This window comes from Nematolebias whitei, chromosome 17 (assembly GCF_014905685.2).
Source record: "Nematolebias whitei isolate Nwh7 chromosome 17, NemWhi1, whole genome shotgun sequence".
Lineage (NCBI taxonomy): Eukaryota > Metazoa > Chordata > Actinopteri > Cyprinodontiformes > Rivulidae > Nematolebias > Nematolebias whitei.
In genome coordinates this window covers 28,393,690-28,412,891 of record NC_056514.1, presented here as the reverse complement: position 1 = coordinate 28,412,891, position 19,202 = coordinate 28,393,690, and the positions used below count along the sequence as shown (strand labels likewise).

At 38.0% G+C, this 19,202-nt stretch overlaps 2 protein-coding genes across 2 annotated transcripts in view; one reads left to right on the top strand and one right to left on the bottom strand.

Moving 5' to 3' along the window:
• Window positions 1-25: 25 nt before the first annotated feature.
• lgi1b (leucine-rich, glioma inactivated 1b) lies at window positions 26-13,252 on the bottom strand. Its single transcript, XM_037691059.1, has 10 exons — window positions 12,701-13,252; window positions 12,540-12,611; window positions 10,570-10,641; window positions 9,717-9,788; window positions 5,951-6,022; window positions 5,292-5,461; window positions 5,001-5,165; window positions 1,311-1,531; window positions 764-1,010; window positions 26-531 (listed from the first exon to the last, which is right to left on the bottom strand). The coding sequence occupies exons 1-10, from the start codon at window positions 12,892-12,894 to the stop codon at window positions 182-184; spliced, it is 1,635 nt and encodes a 544-aa protein (XP_037546987.1). The 5' UTR covers window positions 12,895-13,252; the 3' UTR covers window positions 26-181.
• Window positions 13,253-15,198: 1,946 nt separating this feature from the next.
• fra10ac1 (FRA10A associated CGG repeat 1) overlaps window positions 15,199-19,202 on the top strand; it is a 26,125-nt gene continuing 22,121 nt past the window's right edge. The window contains exons 1-7 of the mRNA XM_037691058.1: window positions 15,199-15,224; window positions 16,441-16,535; window positions 16,708-16,800; window positions 17,338-17,383; window positions 17,594-17,670; window positions 17,866-17,949; window positions 18,145-18,229. Of these exons, the coding sequence (XP_037546986.1) occupies window positions 15,207-15,224; window positions 16,441-16,535; window positions 16,708-16,800; window positions 17,338-17,383; window positions 17,594-17,670; window positions 17,866-17,949; window positions 18,145-18,229 (498 nt within the window). The 5' untranslated portion in view covers window positions 15,199-15,206. The remainder of the gene's footprint in view (window positions 15,225-16,440; window positions 16,536-16,707; window positions 16,801-17,337; window positions 17,384-17,593; window positions 17,671-17,865; window positions 17,950-18,144; window positions 18,230-19,202) is intronic.

The following is a 19,202-nucleotide window of genomic DNA, read 5'->3' as shown; positions in this document are numbered from 1 at the left end:
TATTTAATGGCCAGCGATTCCCAGATAGATAAAACCAAGAATGCCAACATAAAGGTCTTATCAAATAGTTATAACAGGCTGTTAATTATAAGGGACAGTGAAAAACAGCACATAGACATTATGACGTGTCTGACTTATCAAATTAAATCTTTGAGACAACTGTCCCATACACACTATGACTTTATTCACTCAAATCAATCATAATGTGCTCGTATATCTGAGTTTTTCCCTTGAAGCTGGATGCGAACAGAAACGCTCGGTTGTCAACGGAGACCACAGAAAACCCCCGAGGCGCCTGAATGCTGAGCTCCTGAGATGGGACAAACTGGCCTCTCTTAGTATCCCATTGGTAGACCTGCGTCAGTGAATAATCGCTGCCCAAGATGGCGTACTGCCATTTACCGACAGAGACGGGCTGGAACACCATGGAGCCGCGGGAGGGAAATGTCTGGACCTCTTTGAACATGGCACCGTCCCAGCGCATCACCCGGGAGTCCCCGATGAATCTTGTCAAGCATATGAAGAGATCACCTTTAAAAAGGACAAAGATTCAAGGGACTGTTTGGCGCAATGATTAAGGGTGAATCTGAAGTAGAAAAGCTCACAAAAAAAAAAAAACAGTTTACGTAATTCCCTAAATAATTCGTTGCTTCAGTAATGACCACTGAGAGTTTAGATGAACCTCAAGACACACTTTTGTCTTGATGAATTTAAACATAAACTAGCTGGGCTGTGTTTCTCTTACCAAAGCTACACTTCTTACCTTTGACCCGAAAGTGTTTGACAGAGAAAACGTCCTCCATATCCGGTATGTCAGTCCTGCGGTCAAACTTTTTCTGGCTACGGTTCCACTGGTACACGACTGGCCTCTGAGAGCTGCTGGACAAAATCAGGTGGGGCTTGTTGGAGATCTCCAGGTATTCGACATCGGTGTCCCTGTACCATGGGTGAAGGGACTGGTGAAAATAGAAACCAATGCCGTTCCATTTGTACACAGTTGTGGAGCCAGCCTACAGAAGGGGCATGAATATGAAATGTTAGCTTATGCTTTTGTTGTGAGTTGTAAAGTGTGAAGAGCGCGTGTGTCCCCAAACATATGTGAGAGCATATGCAAACATTTGGCAATAATAGGCTAATCAGTAGGAGCAGACACAAGCTGACATGTTGCAGACAACAACACCATAGAGCTGGCAGACGTGGCATTATTTAATCAGGGGGGCACAGTAAGATTTCTTTAGTATTGCCAAAACATGTTGAAGTGTCTTCTCTAAAGTAGAAATACTTGCAAACACAGAGAGAGAGATTCTGACCTTAGAGCTGTCAGCGATGACAAAGAAAGACTCTCCATCAATCACAAATGTCTCTATATCATTGGGTTTGCGGATCCTCAGGATGTCAATATCTTGGATCTTGATGAACTTGTTGGCGGAGGAGTCACGTTTGTAAATGTGTGAGCCTCCAAACAACTGGGCCACCATGATGAAGAGGTGGTTATCAATCACCATTGGCTTGCAGACAACAGTGGAGGTGCCTCAAAATATTAAAAAGAAAGAAAAACATAGAAATTACATTATTGCCATTGGTTGGAAAACATTCAGAAATACTGACAATATGTTTGCACCACCTTAAAAGCATCAATTTGTCTTTGGAAAATAAAACTACAGTTAATATCTGTAAGCTAAAAGTAGATTAATTCAATATACTTTACTGTCAGAGCTGTAGTGCAAATTTACTTGCAAAAATCACGTGAAATTAAAGTACTGCTTTTGCAGTAAAAATGCTTTTTGAGGATGATAGATTATGAAAATCAGTTGTTTTGTTTTTACTTCATTACTTTTGTGTTAACAAAATGTATTAAATTAAAGCTACAAGCATACAATAATAGACATTTTGCTCATTTTGTCCAACAGCGCCAACGAAAAAGACAACAAATAAATGTGATGGACTGTAATATGATAAATAAGATAGGGGGAAACACTAAAATTATTTGTATTTAAGAAGTTCTCCACTGTCAGAGCTAAATGTTTAAAAATTGTGACAGGATGTGTTTACTTGGACAGATCTACTTCAAACAACCCTTTACAGTGGCTTTACAATAAATAAAAAAATCAGCCTATAGTTCAATATATTGTAGAATTTGAGCTGCTCTGTAAATCAGCTTCATTTCTGAATACTTTGGATTTTGATACCCTAAGCTTTTATTTGCTATAGCTATAGACTTTAAACTCAGGAGCAAGAACCACACGAGGAATCCCACTGCTGACACCAAATTGTTGTGGCAAAAACACAAGGGAGACAGGATGACCCAGTATTTAGATTATTATTTTTTTGTTATAAATAAATATCTAGCTGAAAACCCCTGGGATGAGACGATTCCAAATGACAGGCAGACTCTAACCTAAGATTGCCAGTGAGCTTATGAGCAAGACATAAGGCCATTAGTGTCTTAACAGGAGGGCTGTATCAATTCGTGGCCAGCATATTCTAAAATTTAACTATTAGAAGCTACAAACTACACCTGGCAATTCTATTGTCTTCTAATGCAAACATCTCACAAGTCTTTTAAGTAAATCATATTTTTCCACAGAAATAATAATACTAAATGTGGATTTTTATTGTGCAGCACGGTGGCGCAACTGGTAGAGCTGCTGCCTCTCAGCAAGCAGGTCCCTGGTTCAAACCCCGGTCCAGGGGCCTTTCTGGGTGGAGTTTGCATGTTCTCTCCGTGCATGCGTGGGTTTTCTCCGGGTACTCCGGTTTCCTCCCACAGTCCAAAAACATGCATGTTAGGCTGATTGGTAACTCTAAATTGTCCTTAGGTGTGAGTGAGGGAGTGAATGATTGTTTGTCTCGTTTGTCTCTGTGTGGCCCTGTGATGGACTTGCGACCCGTCCAGGGTGTACCCCGCCCCTCGCACAGTGATTGCTGGACATGGGCACCAGCGACCCCCGTGACCCAAAATGGAATAAGCAGGTAAAGAAAATGGATAGATGGATGGATGGATTTTTATTGCTCTTTTATAATTTTTTGCTAGCAACAAATCATCCATAAACAGGAAGTCGGTCCCAGCAGCTCTTCCTTCGATTTTACCCTCGAATGGTTCTCCCATTGAGTTTGTCAATTCCTACAAATATTTGGGTATCTTGGTCAATGCACATCTCTCTTTTTGTCACGCTCAGCGGCCTCCGCTGCCCCCCCATCTGCCTAAGCCTCTGCTCTTCATATCACAGCCCCTGTTTTAAGATCATTCACGTTTTTTCCTGCCTCAGTTTCTGTTTATTTCATCCTGTTTGGTCCTGCACTGCCTATCACCCATTTTCTGCTCCTGTCACTCTCTCTCAGCAATCTGCACTCATCTGCTGCACCCTGTCTCTGCAATCACCACTCACCTGCCACACCTGTTCAGCTCACTACTTAAGCTCCACTCTCACTCTCCTCAGTGCCAGATTATTGAAAGCCTCACAGCCAGTAAATTATCCAGCATTCGTTCGTTCCTAGTTTCTTCGTTTTTGACCACAGCTTCCCTCTTGATTCCTCGTTTTGACTTTGCCCCTGTCTGGATACCACGCTCTCGGCCTACATGGTACAACCTCGCTCTCCTCTTCGACCACGACTACGGATCATCCTTTTGCCTGTTCACACAGCTCCTGGCTCTCGACCCCTGCTACGTCCCTGGATTCTGTTTCCTGCCCAGCCCTCCAACGTTCTCTGTCTCAGCTCTGCTCCTGCCACAGAAGGTTAGTGACGTGCACACCACCTCTCAGCTCCCAGAACCTTTTTTGCAGTCACTAGCCTGTCTGTCTTCATAGATTGGACCAGAACTGAGGCTCAGATCCTTCAGACAAACGCCTTTAATAAAATAAAACCTTTTATTTTAATATTGTCCTGAGTCAGGTGTTGTGCCGATCCATACAGACTCGTTACACTTTTAAGCTTCACGTGGAAAACATGGTAAGGAAACTGAAAGTTAAACTGGGTTTATTTTTCAGAAATAAATCCTGTCTAACTCTGAATGCTAGGAAACAACTTTTATCTGTGACTTTCCTTCTCTCCATGGACTATGGTGACATTATCTACACGAACGCTCCTTTAAGCAACCTGCAGATGTTGGATGCTGTCGATCATGGTGCGCTAAGATTCATAACTGGCTGTAACTATCATACCCACCACTGCACCCTGTATTCACTGGTTAACTGGACATCATTAACTTCACTCAGACTCTCACTGGTAGATTTTCATCTTTAAATCACTTCTTGGTCTGCTGCCTTCATAAATCTCCTCCTACATGTCTCTGCGTGAGTGCAGCTACAACGTGCACTCTCAGGACATTATTACCTGCAGTGTTCCCTCAGTGCGGACTGAACTTGGCAAAAGGGCCTTCTACTCCGCTCCTGTTTCCTGGAATATCTTGCAAAAAAGATCTGAAGCTCTCGACCTTGACCTCTCTAAGTGGCTTCAAACATCTAAGTTCCTGGCAAAAACCAATGCAGACATGTTCTTGTTTTTAGTATTTTACATCGCCCTACAACCTAGCTTTTTTGTTTGTTTGTTTGTTTAATTTTTAATGCAATTTTCTTTCACTGTTCTTCTCAATTTGTATGCTTCCTTTTGCGATTCTCTACTGTTGTCATCACTCTTTGTTAGAATCAGGTCTCGCTTGTAAATGAATCCCCGTGGATTAACCTGTATAAATAAAGGTTGAATGAATCAACTATTTTCCAAAGAAAAAACATTTTCATTTTCCCAGTATTTGTTCACTTTTTGCTTCATGAACCATTGTTTACCTCTAGTACTTACAGTATATCTCTAAAATTGATCAGTAAAGTATGACTTGCCCTCTCAAGTTCAATCACCTTAAACTGGATTGATTTTCTCTCACTGCTGATGTTTTTGGACTCATTGCACTAAGTGAACATTTTGTCTCTCAGTGACACTCACATTAATGATTGTATTAGAGCTGCCATTTCCACTTTATGTTCTTGATTTGTTTTTAAACTCACTTTCAATAGTGTCATAAGTTCTGAAAGTCATCTCAACATGATCCCATTCCAGGAAGCTGCAGGTTCCAGCAAAGGGCTGAGCGAACACAACGTACTCCTCATTTCCAAAGGTGAAGGCCTCCACTGAAATGGACTCAAACTTCAGCAGCTGATAGGAAGCAAACTCTGAAAAGTATGATGCAGCAGACTTTAATCTCAAAGTATTGAATTCATAATCAGAGAGCAGGACAAACAGTCTTGAACATTTTGATCGACTAGCAGCACTGACACAACACTTTAAAAGAATGTTACCCGTCATGATGCAGTCAAAAGAGTGTGGGTGCAGGTCGTTGATCTTCTTCCCTTGGTGAACGGGTGGGCCGCTGCAGAAGATTTCATCCAGGGTGGCATTGGTGTGATGCATCCACTCCACCAACCACTTCATCTTGCAATCACAAATCAGATTGTTGCCTCTCAGATCTCTGCATGCACAAACAGAAAACAGATACATGTTAAGGCATATTATATATACTATTTATCATTAAAACAGTGATATATAGTGTTTTTTAGTCCTTGTTCAAGGGCTCTGTGTTGCTGTGAACCTTGTCTCTCACTCTTTGGTTTTGAGCCAACAAGTGTCCTAGCTCCCGAGTTCTCTCTGCTCATCACACACTCGGTCTGAGCAGCTATCGACCTTGGATAAGAGTCTGAATCCACAGACACTCACACCACTGTAGTTGGTTGTGACAGGGCGACCAAAGACTCAATCCATTTTCTTCCCTCTGTACTTGTTTACCAATTACTCAGACACTCTGCCACCCTAACCCAAACTTTCTTTTTCTTTCCTTATTTCCACTTTAAAAAAAAAATCGTTACTATTAAAGCATGTAAAGGCATTGTTTTGCCTTTTTTCCCCCCTCTCTCAAATGTTCCCAAAAGAAGTAAAACACATAGAACACTGAGGAACTTACACTTTGGTCAAAGCATCCATGCCCTTGAAAACATCTTTAGGTAGTGTTTCCAAGTTGTTGTAAGCCAGACTCCTAAACAAAAAGAGGAAAAGTACACAGAGCTTAAATTAGAAGCAGATTTACATCTGTAGATAAACAGATGAATCCAGTTTTCTACAATCATTACATCATATGAGAGAATGTGTATGGTTGGATCATATTCTTGATTAATATCATAGTCCAACATGTTCGAGTTGCTGTGACTTGGAAAGAGACCAATTCCATTTAAAAATCAAACGTACACATTATGATTGTTTTTAAACTAGTTCCAGAAATCTTTGTTGATTAAAAAGCAAAACATGCATAGCAATGTGTTCAAAGAATAAACTCATTTCATTTTTTTCAAGCACGGTGGTGGAGGGTTGATAATTTTGGCTTGTTTTGGAACGGATCACCTGGCTCAGTCAAAGTCCAGACCTCAAAGAGACTCTGTGAAAGAGGTGAGCATCAACAAATATCTTTGAACCTCAAAGAACTGAAGCAATGTTGTAAAAAGATTGAACCAAAATCACAATTTGGAGTGAGATTGATCCGGTATTACAGAACGTTTTCAGTTCAAGTCATTGCTGCTAAAGTTGTTTCACATATATAATAAAGGAGTGCGCTTGTAATCACTGTTTTAATGTTTGGATGTAACCCACGCTTACAGTATATCATTATTTATAGGGATGCACAATATTATCTGCATGGTATCTGCATGGTATCGGCCGATATTGGCGATAAAGTTAAATATCGGACATTGGCCATTTCATCAAAAAAACTCAGATATAAAAGGCACTATATATACCTGTGTATATATATGACGTAATGACGTCACAGGTACCGTTTTGTGGAAATTTACAAATTTGCACTGTTCAAGTGTTGTCATTGTGTTAGAGAGAGTAAATGTCATGAATAAATTTGACATTAAACATAATCCAAGTTGAAGTGTTACATCATTTTCAGCCTCCGTTTTGGCATCTGCTTTTTATCAGGCCAAATTGACAAACACCATGCAGAATAATGTAGTATTTTAATTCCACAGCAGAGAAAGCTATGTCTCTGTAAGTAGGTCTAGGAAAACAAAAACATTGGTATTGATATCGGGTATCGTCCAAATAAGTTTTCACATATCGGCATATCGGATACCAGCCAAAAATCCAATATTATGCATCCCTAATTGTTTCCAATGCTGCATCTGATTTGACTTGATTTGGACCACTTAAAAATGTAATGCTACTTAAAAAACATTGTTTTTTTTTATGCAGATTGCTGCTCAGTCACAAAAACTCTCTTGCAAGCAAATTATGATCAATATCTTTCAAAGGGTAATAAAATGATCCAGTTAATGTATTCTTCCTGCAAAGGCTAAAATGTCCATGTCTTTATAAAAATTACAACATGTAAACAAAAAAAAAAAGAAATTTTAAAATACAATTTTTGTGTTTAAAGTTTTGCATTTCTTTTTTTTTCTGCAATCGGTAATAAACTTCTTATGTTGTAGCTATGGTATTATTAGTCTGCACTATGTTACATAAAGTAAGGAAGCACCTGGTAGAAAGTCAGGGACAGATTATAGTTTGGTTTAAAGTTACAGCACAGCTATATATAGATTTGACCTGCAGGTCACTCATGTCTCAGCTACCTTTTAGTTTTAGCAGTTTACACAGTTCATCAGTTATTATATCTAAAACAAATATATAAAATGGGTTATTTGACAAAATAAATATTTTCTCTATCAAGCTAGACACAGTTGATACCTGATATTGCTGACATTTTCAGACAGTCACCTTGCGTTCTGACCGCTGGCAGCAGCAATTCTTCCTTCGCATTACAGGCAGTGACAAAGTGATACAGCAGCAGAAAATAGACACAGATGCTTTACAATGCCTTGTATTCTAAAACCTTTTCTCATGGAGATGCTGCTTTTGAGAAATAACATCAACAGAAAATCTGGTGGCTATGAAGACTTCTGAACATAACAAATCAGAATAATAATTTAACAAAAAATCAATAAAAGATCTAAAAATAAATAAATATAACAACGAGCCACTGGGTCAGATATGTGGTTAATACTTGGGTCAAAATCCATGTGAAAAAAGTGGAAGCGTTCAGCAGACACTTCCACCCGGACAACATCAAGTTTACCAGAGAGGACGCCAGCGACAATAAGCTGCCATTTCTAGACCGTTTGGTGAACGTGGAAAGACATGGAAGTCTTAACATTGAAGTTTACAGGAAATGTACTCGCACAGATCAGAACCTTCTGTTTAACTCTCACCACCCACTGGAAAACAAACTTTCTGTCAATAGAACCTTACACCACCGGGCCAAGCATGTACTCGCAAAGACAAAAGGGAAGGAAAAAGAACAGAAACACATCAAATAAGCTCTACAAACCCGTGGATAGCCCAACTGGACCTTTGTCAAATCAGCAAACAAATCCAAAAAATGATGCTGCAGAACAGAACAGGGAGAAGAGCAAACGTAAACAAACATTGCCATCCCATCGACAGTGTTGATGTCGATGATGGAGTCAACGGGGGAGAGGGCGGGCCCCAGAAACCATCTTATCACCATCAAACTGGTTGGTCCACTATGAGTGTGCTGCTTGTGGGACTGAGTTTGTTGTGGCTCCTCGGACTGATGAAGTCCTTTGGATGAAAGACGAAATGTTTCAGCACAAAGAAACCATCCAGAGGACCTGACTTAACTTTGTTGGATTTTTTTTTTTTAACCTGGATAATTGAGCATGAACTTTGATGATTGTCATTCCATATGTTGCTGGAACATCTCAAGGACCAATGCATACATGTTCCTGTTTTTAGGTTTCTACATTCGCCTTACAATCTAGCTGTTTTTGTTACTCTTTTTGCCATCTTATTTGTTAAAAAAAAAAAAAAAATCTGTATGCCTTTTTATAACTGTGCATTGTTGTCATCATTCTTTGTTGAAATCAGGTCTCTCTTGTAAACGAGTCCTCGAGGCTCGATGGGATTTACCTGTCGAAATAAAGGTTGAATGAATCTGAAAAACTCTGAAGGATTTTCTCCTAACACAACATCCCGGTGCTTTTTAAAGCCCACAGAGAGACAAGGACAGAACCTCCAAATCAAAACTAAGCGGTGTTATGTCTGCAGTTCAGTGCCATGAGGAATGTTCATATCTCTATATTGGAAAAACTTAACGACCTCTCCACAGATGCATGGCTCAACACCAGAGAGCAGCTCTTCAGGACAAGACTCAGCAGTCCACCTGCACCTCGAGGATAAGGGACACTCATTTGAGGACCAAAATATGAATATTTTGGACAGAGAAGACAGATGGTTTGAGAGGGGGTGAAGGAAGTCATTTACATTAAATGAGAAAAAAACAACTTAAAACAGAGGAGAAGGTCTCAGATTTCATGCAGGTGACCAAAACATCTCTGTGAGCCTGCAGGCAGGCAAAGAGCCTAATGAGCCTCCACTGTGAGGGCGGGTAGTTCCAGTCTAACCTGCTGATGAATCTAATCCACAACCAGGCTTCTCGTTCATTTTTATAAAGCATGGAACGCCACATACTCCAGACACTTTAGAATTGATAAAGCATCCCGGATGAGAAGAGAAATGTCTTCAGCTTTAGAATAGAAGTCCAGCTGTTTATTTATTTATTTATTTTTTTTAGCATTTTTTTAATTAAATGAAAAATAAAGCAAATGACAAATCCAAATTTGCCAATACGGTTATTGGAAACACAAAACACTTACAGATGTATGAGAACCTTCAGGCCCCGGAAAGCATACGGAGATATTGATGCGATTCTGTTGTTTTCAATGAATCTGCGAATGACACATTATACTCTAATGAATCAAAGTAATCAACACTCTGCAGCAGTTTGTACAATTGTAGTCACATATTTCCATTCTATTATGTCAAATATTATTCTGCATTTTGTCTCTTTAGCAGCTGAAAGAGGTTTACTGCAACGTTGGAAGTGGAAAATATCCTAAATACAAAGTACCGTATTTTTTGGACTATAAGGCGCACCAGATTATAAGGGGCATGAAGCGAAACTAAACAGCCAGATAAGTCAAATTTTATTCAACTCGTTCACAATAACTCTCAACATTGTTCAGCTGTATCACATAAAATCAGTTCGAGGTCAGTAAGCACAACCAGAATTAAAGTGCACCGTATTAAGGCTCACTGTCGATTTTTGAGAAAATTAAAGGATTTTAAGTGCGCCTTATAATCCGAAAAACACGGTAATAAAAACTGTTCTGTAAATGTGCTACACGAGTGACAATGTGAACCCAAAATTATGCACGCTGTATTTAAATGTTGGAGCTCAATGACAGAAAATCAAAAAACTCACTAAAATTTGTCAAATTCAGTTCAACTGACTCTTGCCGAAAGCCACTTAAAGTACTTTGTTTAAATGAAAGTACTTTTACCGACATCAGTTTATAGAGATTTAAAGTTTTAGATGTGTTGATTTTAGAAAACTAAAGGTAAACAGCAAAGTTAAAAGACAAATGTTTTCAAAACTTTGATCTAATTTATTACAGAATGGAAGTAAATTATATTTAACACTTATGAGGAAAATGTAAAAATACTTACAAGTATTCAAGGTGTGCTAACCCCTGAAAGGCATCTTCATCGATTAGGTCAAACGAGTTAGCCGTGAACAACCTGAAAGAACACAAGGGCGACAAAAACATGGTGCACCTCAACAGACTGACAAAAAGCAGTGATTTTTTTTTTTTCCAAACAAAAATTTAAGTAAAACTTTAAAAATAAGCAACATGTTTATGATAGAACAGTTTGATAATTATCATTACACAATGTCAAAAAGAACAAGATCCATGCATTTGTTTACAAATGCTCTTGTCCTCACAAAAAACTATTCATAGCGAGACATCTATACTAAATTATAAATTTCCTTTCCTCAGTAAAAAAAAATAAATAATAATAATAACTTTTTCATGGTATTTTTCCTCTGATGCATATTTTTTTCATATTTGAAAGAATTAACATTTGGGACAATTTCAAGTCATCTGAGATTTTGATGCAACTGATGCAAAGAAACATGTTTTTCTGAGACCAAAGGATGCTTGTCTGAACCATTTTTAGCATCCATCCATCCATCCATCCATCCATCCATCCATCCATCCATCCATCCATCCATCCATCCATCCATCCGAGGGATCCCAATGTGTTCCCAGGTCAGAGAGAATATGGTAGTACCTCGCTACTTCGCTGTTCGTTTTTCGCTGACTCGCTCTATCGCGGTTTTTCAAAATAAAATTGGACATGACACACAATTGGCTGATTGATGGATGAGCTGCACGATCAGTAAGGAATTTTTATTTTAAAGAAATTATTTAAAATTATTTAGCCCACAGCTACAGAAAAAGCTTCCTCCTGCACCAGTGTGCAGCCCAAGCTAGCATGCAGCATGTCAGATCTCTGCTCTCAGCGGAGAAGTGGGCGTGGCCAAGAGCGCAGGCATTTGGCAGAGAGCATCTGAGGCAGAGAGCAGAAATCATGACATTTTGTTCTATTTTAGAGTGTTTAGAGTTTAAAAACATTGTTTACAATACTACTTACTTCTTGTACTACTATTCCTACTTCGCGGTTTTTCACTTCAGGGTATGGATCCCCCGCAAAAACGATAGACTACTGTATAAGGTTTTCCAGCAGGTTTTGCGCTGGGGTTTCCTTTCTGTGTGATGTGCCCAGAAACCCTCCAGAGGGAGTCATCCATGCAGGAAACATCTTAACCAGATGCCTGAACCACCTCAACTGGCACATTTCGGTGTGGAGGACCTGCAGCTCTACTCGGAGCTCTGCAGAATGACACAGTGGCTCAGCTTATCTCTAAGACTGTGCCCAGCCATCCCGAGAAGGAAGCTCATTTCAGCTGCTTGTATCCAGAATATTATTCTTTTGGTAATGATCCACACCTCATAAACATATGTGAAGGCTGGAACAAATAAAGACCAGTAAATTGAGAGCTTTGCCTTTTTGATTTGCTCTTTTCAAACCACAAAGGACAGAAACAACACCAGTGGACATGACCCTATTCCATCCATCCACCACCCCCTGCATCCTATTTAACCCTATTTCTACAAACTGAGGTCATTCATAGATATATCTCCAACAAGATAATATTTTTGCATAAACTTTCCACAGCACCCCACTTTAAGGATCTGAACTATCACTTTATTTGTTTTTCTCTCATAATCTACAGACAAGACAACACTATTCCTTTCAGTCCCTGTTGTTGTGTGGTCTATTGCATAATGATGGCACCAATTGGATGGATGGATGGATGGATGGATGGATGGATGGATGGATAGATAGATAGATAGATAGATAGATAGATAGATAGATAGATAGATGGATGGATGGATGGATGGATGGATGGATGGATGGATGGATGGATGGATGGATGGATGGATGGATGGATGGATGGATAGATGGATAGATGGATAGATGGATAGATAGATAGATAGATAGATAGATAGATAGATAGATAGATAGATAGATAGATAGATAGATAGATAGATAGATAGATAGATACTTACAGGAGTTGTAGGTTAGGTGTGTGAACAAAGCTTCCTCCTGTGATTTCATTAAATCCAGACTTGACAAAAGATCTGAGTAAAAGTGAGAGGTATACTCCATCATTTATGTGCCTTTTAAGAGTTGCTGCATAAAGAACCAACTTGGGATGGCACACACTCACAGTGAGACGACGTCTGATGGGAAGGTGTGAGGCACCAATCGGACATTCTCACACAGGGCATTGTCTTTCGTGCAGGTGCACCCAGAGGGGCATCTGGACTGTCTCATTCTCCGTCCCTCGGCCAGCAGCAGGGTGAGAGCAGTGAACCAAACCAGGAGACTCCGTCCTCTCCATCCTCTGCCCGGGTATCCCATCTTCTCCGTCTGTCCCGGAGCAGTCCTGCACTTTAAAAGAAAAAAACAACAACTTCCAGACAAAAATAATCTGCAGCAGAGGAGGATGTTGCTGTGATGTTGCTGGCTTGTTCTGATGCAGGCTTCTCTTTCTATCTCTTGCGTCTCAGCAGGAACCAGTCCAGAGGATTTGCTGTGCAAGGATTACAAATGTGGGATAGTGCACATGTGAAAATTTCACTGTTGGAACAAATGATCTCATGAAGAAAGAAAAAAAAAGAAGAAGAAAAATCACCCGTTTCCTATTAGTTTCCTGCCTTTGATGCTGAATGATGTCGAGAAAACAAGCCCATCAGACAGAGAAAGAAAGGACTGAGATGGAGGAGGGGAAGGAGCCCTAAGGTGCATTTTTTTTTTTTTTTTTTTTTTGTAATCAGCGCTGCCAGCTCTTATTTATGAGCGCCTTAGAGCCGAGCGTACTTAATGGGGAGCGTCTATTCATGAGGCTCTGTGTAAATGCACCTGCCCCACTCATTCAGATTCCTCCCTGCTTCTGCATGACAATGAAATTAAGGGGGGAAGGAAAGAAGAGAAAGCTTAAAAACAAACCCAAATCTGTTCATATATCCAAACAACAAATGGTAGACTGTTCCTGTTTCTCTATTTTGTTGATTTCAGTAGTAAGTTAGGAAACACTGGACCTTTGTTTCCAGACTGTGGTGAACTTTCATCCCTGCAGTCTATCATAACCCTGGGAATGAAATGAAATGGAACAATGCTTTCTTTATTTCCCATTCATGGTTCATAAGCCTACAAACACCCTTTGTTTTTCAGTGGAGATGAGTGATATGAACCCTTACGAGCTAATTAGTGTAGTGTAATTGAGCTATTTGATTCAAAATAAAAGCACATTGTTGTTCCATGTCTTTGATTTTGGATATATTTTCACATGTTGATTTGTTTTTCAAGGATGGTTTGCTAATATACAGAATGCTGATTCAGCATTTACACTATTGTTTGTTAGTACGTGCAGTTTTAGACATTCTAATATGAAAATATTTAGCTTGTTTTAGGAAATGGGTGCAATAAATTTTGTTTTTAATAATTCTCATACTTTTCAAAATATTTACTGTTATTTAGAAATAATTTCACTTGGAATTAAATTAAACTCTTTTCATTTTCTTAAAAATAGTTCTTTTTTAATTATATTTCAGCCACCATACTCTGTTGTATGTATTTATATACCGTTTCGCTACCTTTAGCTTTTGGCTTTACCTAGTTTTAGCCTTTACCCAGTCCTTTGCTACTTTAAGCTACCATTCTACAAGCCTTTTTAAAAAAAAAATACATTTAGATAAAGCTTTAAAAATTTTGGCTTAAGGCTAAAAATTAGCCAATTTCAATATTTTGTTAGCGTTTTAGTTACTTTATATCAATTCTTCCTATTTTTAGCTTCTTGCTATTTTCAACTTTTAGCTTTTAGCTACCATTCTGCTACATTTAGCTTTAAGCCAGACTTTTTTTTGCTACTTTAAGCTACCATTTGCTATTTTTAGCAAGCCTTTTGATACAATTGATTTTAAACCAGTTTTTGATAGTTTTAGATTATAGCTAGTATTTAGCTTTTAGCTGACATTTTGCTCCTTAAAGCTTTTAAAGTCAACAATGTTAGCAGTCATTCAGCACTAAGCATTCACTCACAGAAAACACAATTTCTCTGCCACTTTTGTTGATTTTAGAACAAAAATCAATGATGTTTAACAAGCAAAAAACTACAAACACAACCCAAACTTTGGTTAAGTTACCATTTTTGTTTGGTGTAAGATGTGCAGTTATGTTAGAGGTTTTTTCCTGTTCAAAAAGCATTCAATACAAAAACAACTTTTTTCCTGTTAAAAGGGAGTTTTTCATTTCCAGTTACCTTTGTGCTTGCACAGGATGGGCCACTGCAATGAAATGAAGATGAAGATTCAGCAATCTGCTGGCTTCCTTAGATAGATAACTTTACTAATTGGCTTTTATGTATGTGAATGCTTTTGTACAGTACCCTGAAACATCTTCTGTTGGTGCTATGTAAATAAACAGAATTGAATTGAGATTTATAATAGTCCTTCATATAAATTTCTTTAATAAACTATTTTTAAAATACGTTCTTCAATGGTGTATGTGCACATTTACCGTCTGTATATGCATTGCTTTTTCATACAGAATTTCACAACACACTAAACGTCATTACGCAGCGACTGGTGTTTACGTCATCATCTTGCGACGGTCGGTTCGTTTTGTAAACATTTGTTATTTTAAAGCCCCTTGCTGGAACAGCGAATAAACTCATGGAGAATCTTGTGAAGGTAAACTATATTATATTAAATAAACAAACTCGTTTCTTGTGAATATTCTGAAAAGCGTTTTAGCGACCCGTGTGACTGATTTTTGTCAAGTAAAATGAGAACGATCGAACATAATCAGTCTGTGAGCTTTTTGTTTGCCTATTGTTGTCATTTGCTGACAGTGTTGGAAACCTTATTATTCTTGCAAACGGGTTTACAAATCTACAGAATGACACAATGAAAGGACTGAACAGGTTTTATGTTGTGATTTTTACCTTTTTTGTTTATTTAAGGCAAAATACAATTTGTTTAATGTTTTATTTACAAAACATCTAGGGATTAGTAATATACTATTTTTTAGCTATAACCTGTCAGTTCTAAACCGTTTTCAGAAATAAGTGCATAGAGCACTTTCACTGTGCTGAATATTTTAATGCAAAGTTCCAATATCATAAAGATACAATCACATTGCTACCCTTTTTGTGCTTCCCAACACTTATTTTAAATTTATCAAAGGCGTGATAAAATCAAGACATTTAGAGTAACTTGTGTCTTGTTAGGATAAGAGATAATAGTCTTAATTACGGTGGTGTTTGAAAGTTTGTGAACCCTTAAATTTTTCTATATTTCTGCGTAAATATAACCTACATCATCAGATTTTCACACAAGTCCTAAAAGTAGATAAAGAGAATCCAGTTAAACAAATGAGACAAAAATATTATGTTTGGTCACTTATTTATTGAAGAAAATGATCCAGTATTACATATTTGTGAGTGGCCGGTGTGCAGGAGTAATCAACATTTACTGGAAATGTTTAGTAGCAATTATGGCTGCAATAGTGGGGAGGAGTGTCACCAAATCAAATAAATGACAAAGTATAATATTTTTGTTTCATTTGTTTAACTGAGTTCTCTTTATCTACTTTTAGGACTTGCGTGAAAATCTGATGATGTTTTACGTCATATTTATGCAGAAATATTGAAAATTTTAAGGGTTCACAAACTTTCAAGCACCAATGCAAGACTTAAGACTTTCAGAAACATTAACAACTGGTAAATGGTTTATAAAAGAGACAAACAGAATGTTTAATTATCTGCACATACTTTTTCTATGTGGTAATATTTCTGATCAGGGATGCATAAGTGACTGTGTATAAAGTATGCCTAATTTTAAAAGTAGATGTGTATTGTTGTTAGTGCATCATGTGTGACTTGAATGAGTTTTTGTATTTCATCAGGTCCATGGAGGTGGTGGCTATGACTCTGAATTCAGTGATGAGGATGATGATGATGATGATGAACAGGGGGGACCCTCCGAGAAAGCTCTGAAAAGGTAGAATTAGTGATTCAAATGTTGAGCTCGGAGAAAAACAAATTCAGAACAAGCCCAGTTGTTTGTGTGTGTGTCTATCCTTCCATCAACCCAGTAGCTTACATTTAGCCTGCAGTTAGTAGACAGCCTTAACAATGTCATCAGTTTTGTGTTTCTTTCTCACATTTGACAGAAAGCGTGAGAAGGAAATCTTACAGAAGCCGTTTCAGAAAGATCGGCACTCTAAGGTGGCTCATCGCAGTTTACACCACAATGAAGTGGACAGGTACTGTTGCATTGAAACCTGCATCACTTGGTTTCATTTTTACCTGCTTTTTCATTTAGTAGTATCTTATTGTGTAAATGTTGGATAACAAGTATTAGCTTTGTGTCAAGTTAAATGGTATACTCAGTAAAACTTAATTTTGCCTGCACTTTGCATCCACATGATGTATAACAGCTTAAATTGACAAAATTTAAAATTTCAACAGATTATAAATTTGGATCAGCTGGTGTCCCTATTAACTGTCTTTATATATGCCCTTTTATTGTTTTGACTTCTGATTCATCTGTATATACAGTAGCATTATTCTTAGAACAAAATCAAAAGCTTAAAGGCTTGCAGAAAATATAATGTAATGGTAAACCCTTAAGAAAAGTGCCCTGCTCTCCCTTTTACATTTGCATTTAAATTTCTAATGACTAATTCTATACTACTTTGCTGGGTTACATTTTGTATTTTTTAAAGTGAAAGTTTTCAGAGATGCTGTCTACAATATTAAATTTTTACATATGGCTTTTGTTTTTTTCTCCTGTTTTTCAGAGAGGAAGCCAGGAACAGACGAGCTCACCTCATATCACTTAACGCTGTATCCTTTTTATTTGCCTTTACTCGTTCTCCTTTATGAGCTTAAGAAGAAGAAGAAAAAGCTGCTTATATCAAGTTCATATTTTATTATCTTCACTTAAGATCAATTACGACACAAGTTTTATTATTTTGTTTATTTTCAGACATTAAACTTGAACATTTTTATGAGTAACCATTGATGACAAACAGATCCTAAACAAACTGGCTGCAGTTTGAGCGACATAAGAAGTTTGTCGGCGACTACATTTTGTATTACGGAGGACAGATGGCTGACTTCAGACGCTCCATGTAAGTGTTCTGCCTCACAGCTTGACAATCCATTGTCTGCTGTCTCCTATTAAATTAATGAGAATTTGTTTTCTGCGTCACACCATTGGATGCACATTGTTTTCATTCTGTTAAATGCATAATTAAAGTCAGTCCCAGCGCTAATTAATCAGTTTATCTGTTCTCGTTATCTTTTTAATTTTTGTTTGGTTTCAGAGCTAAAGACAGAACGGATCTGGATGTGCTGCGTGAACATCATCGTTTCCTCTGGAAGGATGAGGATGAGGAAGACATGACATGGTGATCACACAAAGTCAGCTGCTCATCTAATGTGTCTTTAATGTTCAGCTGATCTCAGATTGTTCTTTTAAAAAAAAGAAAAAAATACACATATTCAGTCTCTTGTAACCCAAATAGTTTGTACCTAGTAAGACAATTAGCTTGTTTAAAAAGCTTTTGGACTGTTTTCCTCTCTCACAATGTTGTCTTCTAAAGGGAAAAAGAACTTGCCAAGAAGTATTACGACAAGCTGTTTAAGGAGTACTGCATAGCTGACCTAAGCAGATACAAGGACAACAAGGTGAGCTACTACAACCTCAATTCTGACAAAGCAGGGATGTTTTGTAAAATGCAAAATAAAACAGAATACAATGATTTTCACACATTATAAACACATTTTATTCTCAGTGGAACCCAATAAATTAATGTATCAACTATTTAAAATGAGAAATTGTACATTTTTTTAATAGAAAAATAAAGTATTTTATAATTGTATGAAAGTGACACATTCAAAAAGGATGGGACAGGGCCATGGAACCCTCTGTGCAACATCCACACATCTTTTAACAACATACTGTAAACATCGAGGAGCTGAGACCAGTTCTTGTTTTATTTTGGGTTTTTTTGGCCCAATTTTTTGTTTTATGATGAGTCAAATTTATTTAATTTGTGAGAAGGCTGAACTGCAGCCAGGTCAGTTCAGACCTCAGACTCCTCCTATAAAGCCATGTTGAAATGAATGCAGTATGGGGTTTAGCATTGTCTTGCTGAAATACTATATATCCACCATCAGAGAGACCACAATATGAAGTGTGCACTGATAACAGGACAGATGTTCATTTTTCTCTTTAGTATGGAGGAAGTGGTGTATGTGATCCCACCCCCAAAATAAAAATAAATCAACATTTGATTTGTCTGACCACAGAACAGTTTTCTCCTTTTCCTCAGTCCATTTAAAGGAGCTCTGGTCCAGAGAAGATGACAGTGTTTCTAGATAGTGTTATATGGCACCTTCTTTGCACGATAGAGCTTTAACCCGCATTTGTTCCTGAGTCCGTGCAGTGATGTCCAGAACAGAATCAGACATCCAATACAGACGGTCACAGCTCAGAGATGTCTCCAAATTCTTGAAATCGCTTGATGATATTATGAACTGTAGATGATGAGCTATTCAAAATAATCCCTTTCTTTTTAAAGAACATTATTCTGAAATTGTTCTACTTTTTTAGATGTAGATTGGTGAACCTCTGCCCATCGTTACTTCGATATATATC

Excerpts from the sequence above, each read along its gene's own strand:
- lgi1b (XM_037691059.1), bottom strand. The coding sequence starts at position 12,894 with ATGGGATACCCGGGCAGAGGATGGAGAGGACGGAGTCTCCTGGTTTGG. Across the intron at positions 12,612-12,700 it reads CCATCAGACGTCGTCTCACT|ATCTTTTGTCAAGTCTGGAT; the intron begins GTGAGTGTGTGC and ends ACTTTTACTCAG. Across the intron at positions 9,789-10,569 it reads TTAGCACACCTTGAATACTT|ATTCATTGAAAACAACAGAA; the intron begins GTAAGTATTTTT and ends TGTCATTCGCAG.